The 9078-nt window shown below is 33.1% G+C and overlaps 2 protein-coding genes across 3 annotated transcripts in view; both read left to right on the top strand.

The window, feature by feature from the left end:
- LOC109356082 lies at positions 4096 to 8267 on the top strand. 2 transcript variants are annotated; one of them, XM_019599418.1, is made up of 4 exons: positions 4096 to 6452; positions 6529 to 6855; positions 6946 to 7051; positions 7155 to 8267. In XM_019599418.1, exons 1-4 carry the CDS (start codon positions 4186 to 4188, stop codon positions 7866 to 7868), a joined length of 3414 nt encoding a protein of 1137 aa, XP_019454963.1. In that variant the 5' UTR covers positions 4096 to 4185; the 3' UTR covers positions 7869 to 8267. The 2 variants fall into 2 exon arrangements, with proteins under 2 accessions (XP_019454963.1, XP_019454964.1); XM_019599419.1 differs by having other exon boundaries at positions 6950 to 7051; positions 7155 to 7386.
- Positions 8313 to 9078, top strand: part of LOC109356202 — a 1179-nt gene continuing 413 nt past the window's right edge. Inside the window, exons 1-3 of the mRNA XM_019599535.1 lie at positions 8313 to 8601; positions 8686 to 8892; positions 8976 to 9068. Coding sequence (XP_019455080.1) covers positions 8317 to 8601; positions 8686 to 8892; positions 8976 to 9068 — 585 coding nt within the window. The 5' untranslated portion in view covers positions 8313 to 8316. The remainder of the gene's footprint in view (positions 8602 to 8685; positions 8893 to 8975; positions 9069 to 9078) is intronic.

Genomic DNA, 9078 nt, shown 5'->3' with positions numbered 1-9078 from the left:
TTATACCAATGTTGGAATTTATTTCAACAAAGCCGAGATGGCAAACAAAAAATAAAACCAAGTTCACTTACTTAATCAATTAAAAAGGAAAACACACCAAGGAAGAGGAATTCCGCTCTCAACAAGTTGGTATTACTGTCGAACGATTTGTTGAGAGGGGAAGGCCTACCCGTCATAAAACCTTTCAACAAATTGACGCCGCTGCGGGGAATTGCTTAAATAATAGAACATTTCATATTTATATGTCATTCATCAAATAATTGTGCATAAATTTATTCTGGCTTTTGTACATAGTGTTTAATTTGTACAAAAATGTAAATTATGTTTTCTTTACATACTAATCTCTTTTCTTTTGGAAATAGACAAAACGGTTCGTTTTTATCTCAATTTTTAGAAATGGACCAACATGTTTATTTACAACGAGAAATTGAGTAATTCATCAAAGAATTTTAACTCAAGCTCAATTCAGTCCATCTAAACCTTCAAGATCTACCTAAACAAATAGAGCAAACCAATAGAGCAAGTTTTTGGTGTAATGATTGTGCAAACAACCAGAATCTCTATGCCTTCCAATCAACTCACACTTATCATGACGAACTATAGAAAATTCTCAACCAGTTCATGCAAACTACTATCAACCATCAGCAAAACACCAGTGATGTTGTCACTAAAATAGAAGAACAAATCAACAACTTGACAATAACTTATTTGGTCAAGTCAGAATGTTGTGAAAGTATTACAACTCGAAGTGGGAATATAGTAGGTGGAGTTGGAAAACAAAACGAGAGATTAGAAGAAAAAATGAAAGTAAATAAGAAAAAGAAAATAAAAAATAAGAAGAAAAAGAAGAGACTAGTGGGGTAAGAAAAGAAGAAAAACAACACCCACTAGTACAGAAAAGGATACCCTACTCGGTAGCTCCATTAAAAGCCAAGAAAGAAGAACAATTTGCATGATTCATGGAAATATTCAAAACTATGCAAATCATTATCCCATTTGCTGAGGCCATGGAGAAAATGCCAATTTACTCCAAATTCATGAAAGAATTGTTATCCAAAAAATGGAGTTATCAGGAAAAGGAAGTTGTTTCACTCAATGCCAACTGTAGTGCAGTTCTTCAAGCAAACATTCCTCATAAATCAAAAGTCCCAGGCAGTGTGACCATTCTTGTCACTATTGGAAATGTGTCTATAGGCAAAGCCCTCGTTGATCTTGGAGCCAGCGTGAGTATGATGTCGCTGTCAATGATAAAAAGAATTGGAGGAATACAATTAAAACCTACAAGGATGTCCTTGCAACTAGCAGATAGATCCATTAAATATCCTGAAGGGGTTGCAGAGGATGTTTTGGTCAAAGTGGACAAATTCTTGATCCCGGTTGATTTTGCTATCATTGACATTACCGAAGATAAAGAGATCCTACTCATACTAGGGAGACCCTTTATGAGGAAAAAAAAATGGGGATTGACATGGAAAATGGCAAATTATTAGTCTGAGTTGCAAACGACGAAATTGAGTTTGACATTTTCCATGCAATGCATCATCCGAAGCATAAAGGGAAATGTTTGCAATTAGATGTTGAAGAAATTTATGCAGAACACCCTCAACTTACAAATGATAATATCTAACACAACTTACTATATTTAACATTTATAATATGTAGAATGTCTGTCAACTTGCTATTATATATAAAGAAAACTATAAATTATAATAATAACATTGTGGTAGATTGTTGTAAATAGTTTTATTACTTATTAATGTATATTATAGGTAAAAATTAATATACATATTGTAAGAAAACTTTAAATTTATTATAATTACAGTATAGTAGATTATTTTAACAAGTTTTATAACTTCTTCATATATATTATTTTGTAAAATTACATGTTTTTATATATTATACTATATTAGGTAAGTTAGATAAACCTGAATGGGTTAGCTAACCTAAAAAATGAACTAATCATTTAAAAACAAAATTTTATTTAAAAGAAAATATTACATATTTTATTAGGTGTGGAATGGTGTTTCATTGAGATCTTTGAATGATAGAGAGATGGAGTAATAGATTAGAGAAAGAAGGGGGTAAAGTTATTTAAGAGAAAAAAAAAGTGATTTTTGCTCACTTGAGATTTCTTAAATAATCATTATTCACATCCTATCACTACAAGAAAAGTTCCTATTAGCCACACTTAATCAGCCACACTAAATAACCTGTATCAAAATTAATGTATAATATAAGCCCATAAATTTATTACTCTAATTGGGCCTCTGGCAAAAAAGGCAACAAAAAAGCCTTTTTTCTTTCTCCTCCCTCTTTTCTTCATACCTTTCTCCTTCCTCTTTTCTTCATACCTTTCTCCTTCTTTCTCCATTGAAAATCGGCTAAATCACTCAAATCTTCTGTGTTATTCACTTCAAATGCAGCTTCAATCGCTAAAATTCATCTTCAATCACTGAAATTCGCTCCATTCATTCAAATCCCTCCAAATACATATTTTCGTTCAAATCGCCCTAAATTCAACTTCATTTGTTCAAATCCAGCATCAATCACTCAATCCAACTTCAACCTTCCATCGCTCGAATCCCGTTTCAAATCCAGGTATAGCTTGACTATATATCTTCATGGCTTGTATCAAATGTATTCTAATTAATTTTGTGACAGAACAAATGTATTCTAATTAACAGGGAAACTTTTTCACAAGCTCGTTTTGAGCAAATATACAAGCAAACTCTACATCATTGTTTCATTTTAAGAATCAATGAGAAATGATGAAGAAATATATGCTCATTCGTTTTTTCATAAAGGAAAGATACCATAGTTTTAATTTGTTATATTATTCTAGCTAGGTATTAGCATATGCAGCTCATGGATATCAATAATCATTTCTGACTCCAACTTTACTTGATTATCTGTTTGAATTCTAGAGAGAAAAAACTTGCAAAACCCTTACTAAGGAAGTGTTACTTAAACTAGTAAAGCTCACAAAGCAAGAAAATAAACAAAAATGAAAACTAGGAACCAATTAAATGAGAAAAATGGAGTCAACTTAACTTAGAAGGTTGTTAGAAAGTTTACCTGGATTTCCTGGGAGGCTCCTTTTCCTCTTAGCAGAAGGAGGTTGCTGTAAACTTGTGTTGGAAACATTACTATTATTATTTGTTGTTGTATGAGAATGAGGACTATTGAACTGACCAAGTATCTCTAATTGTTGTTTAACTGCATCTTCTCTTGTATTCTCTGTGGAGAAGCTCTATGATATGAGACAGGAGTAGAGAAATCAAGTTCATTAATTTGATCCATCTTTTGTTTCTAAACATTTTCTGATTAGTTTCTTTCAACTTTTAAAATTCGAATTCAGGTTGTAGCTTCTCAATTATCACATGTTTTGTTGCTTGTAGTTTTACATTTTCTCAATTAGTTTCTTTCAACTTTTAAAATTGCAAAAAAGGTTTGGCTAATGATTTATTGAGTCTATACTAGAATTGGAGAATTGAGCAAAGGGGTATGTGGTCTCTAATTATTTAGATGCTTTCTCCTGTGGATGCTTGCAATGCTTTCTGTGTGGATGGCAAGTTTGGTTCTTCTGTTATAAATTTTTCATTGATCATGTTTCATATGTAGTGTTGTGCTGCTAATATTAATTTGAAAAACATATCATTGTAGGAAGCTGCTACTAAAAGAATGACAACCACAAAGAAAAAAGAATTTATGTCATAGGTGAAAGATCTCTGCAAGGTTCATCCTCCTAATCTGGTAACTGTTGTTTCCTTTTTATCAAAATATTGTTAAAGGGGTGTGGGTAGAATCAAAAATATTGATTGGACAGAATCTATACTCTCATATATACATATGTGCTAGTACCAGAGTGTATATCTTCCATAATCNCACTCACACGAGCTTCAGCCAATTTTTTTACATCAATTGTTGCTAGCAAACCATGAGAATACATTTTTTTGCTCTTGCATTTGCATTTGTGAATTAAAAGTTGAAAAAAAATCAGATACTATTATGTTACAACTGGATATAATTAAAAGTATACCCTGAAATATAAGGTATGTAAGGATCATTTTAATTTGTCATGCATGCTTGCATTGAGGTAATACTTAAGTTGTTGTTAAGTTAATCATTTAGTATCTCTAATGATTTAGTAATTGAATTTAACATCAAAAACAGATTCACACAGTTATGATGGATAAGAGTTGGATTGAGAAACCAATTAGATCAAAGGAGTTCTTGGATGGGGTGGTGCAATTTTTGGATTTCGCCTTTTCAAATGTACCTATAAATGATCAAATTCCATGTCCTTGTATTACATGTGGATTTCTTAAAATGGGTAATAGAATTGAAGTGTTTAGTCATCTACTTCAAAAAGGGTTTCCCAGAAAGTACACATTTTGGTACATGCATGGGGAAAAGCATGTGCAAGATAATGTTGAAACTATAGCCCAACCACAAGAAGAGTGGGTTAGACAATATCCAATGCAGGATATGTTAGATGATGTTTTTGGCATCTTTGATGATAGTGGAATTCAAGATTCCGGCCACTCAAATATACCAAATGATGACCAGCCTAGGGGTGATGCAAGTAAAGCCCAACAAGAAAAAATAAAAGAGCAATTAGGTGATGGAAATGAAGAATTGTACCCTGGTTGTAAAAAATATAGTAAAATATCATTCATTGTTCTATTGTATCATATAAAAGTCTTATGTAGTGCAACTGACAAAACATTTTCTATGATCATTGATCTTTTAAATGATGCTTTTCCCCATGCTAAACTCCCAGCATCTTTATACGAGGCAAAAAAGTTGATTAAGAAGTTAGGTTTAAGCTATGAAAAGATTCATGCATGTCCGAACAATTGCATGTTATATTGGGGTTCATTGGAAGACAAGAAGAGAGATAATTGTAAGATTTGCAATGCATCTAGGTGGAAATCTAATGGAAATATTAGTGGTGCAAATGATATAGTGGTTGGCCAAAATAAAAAATATATACCAGCAAAGGTCTTACGGTACTTCCCACTTATACCAAGATTGCAAAGAGTATACATGTGTTCTAAAACTGCAGAGCTTTTGAAATGGCATGCTAAAAAGGCAAACCCGGATGGGTTGGTAAGACATCCGAGAGATAGTAAAGCATGGAAGGAGTTTGACAAAATGTATCCGGACTTTGCTTTAGATTCTCGTAATATACGGCTTGCATTAGCTACAGATGGTTTCAATCCATTTGGAACTTTAAGTTCTAATAATAGCATTTGGCCTGTGATGTTGTATGCTTACAATTATCCTCCATGGTACTGTATGAAGCAAACTTCTCTCATAATGTCGATGATAATTCCTGGTCCTAAGATGCCTGGCAATAGTATTGATGTTTACTTGCAGCCCCTAGTTTCAGAGTTACAAAAATTGTGGAAAGGAGTGGAAGCTTATGATTCCTCTACAAAAGAATCATTTCAAATGCGTGCATCATTGTTTTGTACTATTAGTGACTTCCCAGGTCTAGACAACTTATCTGGATGGAACACTCATACATCACTTGCTTGTCCATCATGTAATTTTGATACAGAGTCTAAATGGCTAAAGTTTGGCGGAAAATATTGCTTCATGGGACATCGTCGATATTTACCACTAGATCATAAGTATAGGATCAATAAATCATCCTTTGATGGTTCTATTGAGCTTAGACCTGCCCCTATCCCGCCTCCAGGTTCAAATATGTTGCGAGATATAGAATCGGGTCGTAAAAGGCCCCGTGATGAGGTTAAGAGTGAAAACAACCCACCACAATGGAAGAAAAAGGGTATATTTTGGGATCTACCTTATTGGAAATATCTTCTTATTCGTCATTGCCTTGATATGATGCACATAGAGAAAAATGTTGGTGACAATGTATTATTCACAATACTTGATGACAAAAGTAGAACAAAAGATAATCTTAAAGCTCGTAAAGACTTACATGCAATGGGAATTAGAGAGAAGCTTCATCCATATCCGAATTCCTCTAAGTTTCCTCCATCATGCTTTAAAATGAAAAATCAAGAGAAAGATATCTTTCTAAAAATTCTTAAAAGTGTGGTATTTCCGGATAGTTTCTCATCAAACATTTCTAGATGTGTTGATTTAAAGAAACGCAAGATCTCTGGACTAAAGAGCCATGATACACATATTCTGATGGAACATATTTTTCCAATTGCCTTTAGAAGATCTCTTCCTAAAGAAGTTACTTCAGTGTTGATTGAGCTATGTAACTACTTTAGAGAATTATCAAGCAAAGTTTTAAATGTCAAATATTTAGAGAAACTCCAACAACGAATTGCTTTGACCCTTTGCCATATGGAAATGATATTCCCTCCATCCTTTTTCACTATCATGGTTCATTTGGTCATTCATCTTGGGGAGGAAGCAATGATTGCTGGTCCTGTACATTATAGATGGATGTATCCTATTGAAAGGTAAATTTTTAGTTTACATGCTTAGTTATTTATTTTATTAGGACTTGAATGTTGATTCATTTTCTTTTTGTTCTAGGACTCTTGGCCATTTAAAATCATATGTTCGTAACAAGGCTGCACCAGAAGGTTGTATAGCTGAAGGGTATATTATGGAAGAATCTCTAACTTTTTGTTCCAGATATTTTCTGAATGGTGACATTGAAACAAGGTTCAATCGACCAAGACGCAATGACGATGATATTGGGGTCAATGTTTTTAGTGAATCTACTATCTTTTCGAATATATTTCCTACATTGGGAAAACCTATTGGTGTAAGCAAGATTTTTTCGTTACCACCCATTGAGAAGCTACAAGCTCATCGTTATGTGTTAACTAATTGTCAATTGGTTGATACATTTCGCGAGTAAGTTATATGTTCTTATTAATAGTTTATGTTCATACTATAATGCATTTCAATATCAAATATGTGATAACTATTAACTTCCTCATACAGAAAGTGTAAAACTGAGGTCACAAGGATGCATCGTGGGCAAAGAAACTCCACAAAAGTTGTGGAAGAATATGTACACAAGCATTTCCACGAGTGGTTTAAAGAATATGTAAGAATATATATATATATATATATAATTTCACCTAACTTTTGTTTATGCTCAAAAGCTCATGAGTGTATGTAGTTGTCCTTACCTTTCAACAAAATAATAGGTTGCGAGAAAGGAAGATCCAGATATTACAAGTGAAATTGAATGTCTTGCAAAAGGGCCAAATAATATTTCTCGAAGATTTGATGGGTATAATATCCATGGATTTAAATTTCGAACAAAGAGGAAGGAGCAAGGATTGAGAACACAAAATAGTGGTATTGTTATGTCTGCTGTAACTAAGAGATTTTCAAGTGGTAAGGAACCTATTGAAATATCAAGTGATGTTATGTACTACGGGAAATTGGTTGACATCATAGAGTTAGACTACTATGGTAAGTTAAGGGTTGTGCTATTCAAATGTGATTGGGTAGACACTACACTTAACAAGGGAATCAAAATTGATAAATTTGGGATAACAAGTGTAAACTTTTCATGTTTAATACACACCGGTGCAAATGAAGCAGATGAACCATTCATCCTTGCAACTGATGCTAGAATGGTATATTATATTGATGATCCAGTTGATCAAGGTTGGTGTTGTGTTTGCCACATGAAGCCTAGAGACATCTATGATATGGGTGATCTGAACTTTGAGGACTTAGAAGAGTCATCAATGGAAGACATATCTTTTTGTGAGCAACATTTGGAGAACATCGAAGAATTACAATTAGTGCAGGAAGGTGTAAATGAACAAGAACAAGAAAAACATGGATCAAATAATGATGAAGATTGTGATAATTTTAGTGATGATGAAGAAGGAAGAATGTTAGAGTAGTTTAATATCCTATATTATGTACTTGACAATATAAAATAGACTTTTTTTTACAATTTGTGCCACACTTTTTGCATTATATCTTTAATAATTCATGTTATGATTCATTTAGTATATATTTTGTTTCTTGTTATAGTTCTTTTCTTAGCAAACTGTGCAGGTAATTGGTTCAATATGAAGCGTGCGAATTCAGGACAAGTAATGCTAGAAAAGCTACGAGGACAAAAAGGTGAAAACAGTAGCGAAAGTACCCAAAATATGCAACAACAAACTAGTGACAATCAAGAGGGTGTTGAACCTGCACATGTGAACACAAACGATGCTTCATATGGTGATGACAACTTTGAAACCTCCTATAACTGTAATGAAACTCAACCAAAAGATAGAGAAGAACCCTTATTTGGCAAGGTTAAAGGTAAGAGCAATATTCCATTAGCTTCAATATGTTATTATGTGTTTACCTTTAATACTTTGCTTCTTGTACATAATTGCAGATACCTCTTCAGGAGAAATTGAAACTCGAAAAATGCAAGCAATTCAGGTTTGGCATTTGGAAAAAACTAAAAAAGTTATTGTGGAACTCAATGGTTATGGACAAGGCAATGACAATGGCTCAAACTTACTTGTGAGGTTTCTTGGTAAACTAGCTCAAAACTCAACAATTTGTCCTATTTATGTTAAAAGATGGGATTGGATGTCAAAGGATAATAGATACCAACAATGGAAATATATTGAGGTAATTATTTAAAAAATTTGCAATTTTAATAATTTTTTCCTATTGTCATTGAAAATTGACTAGCGTATTTAATAATGTGTGAAGGAAAATTTTGAGTTTGATTATGTTGCTGGAGTCAAATGGGCTATGAGTACTCTAGGTGAAAGATGGAGGGCCTATAAATATAGGTTAAGGTGTAAGTATTTCTATCCTAATAAAAGTAAGGAAGACATACTTGCTAATCCTCCTCCAGGTTTAGATTGTGCTGATTGGACTGCATTTGTGCATCATTATAAGGAGGATAAGATGAAGGTAAACATTATGTTGTGAAGTATTTAATTTTTCCAAGACTTGTATTTTTTTAATATAATGACTACAATATTTGGCAATTGTAGAAACAAAGTTTGGCGAACACTAGAAGTCGCAAAAATCTTAAAGTTTCCCATGCTGGTGGTAGTATGAGCAATGCAAGGAGAGGTCGTCAAATGGTAAGTTGTC

Source organism: Lupinus angustifolius, chromosome LG09 (assembly GCF_001865875.1).
Source record: "Lupinus angustifolius cultivar Tanjil chromosome LG09, LupAngTanjil_v1.0, whole genome shotgun sequence".
NCBI lineage: Eukaryota > Viridiplantae > Streptophyta > Magnoliopsida > Fabales > Fabaceae > Lupinus > Lupinus angustifolius.
Note: the sequence above shows the minus strand (reverse complement) of the source record. Positions and strands in the feature narration are given on the sequence as shown.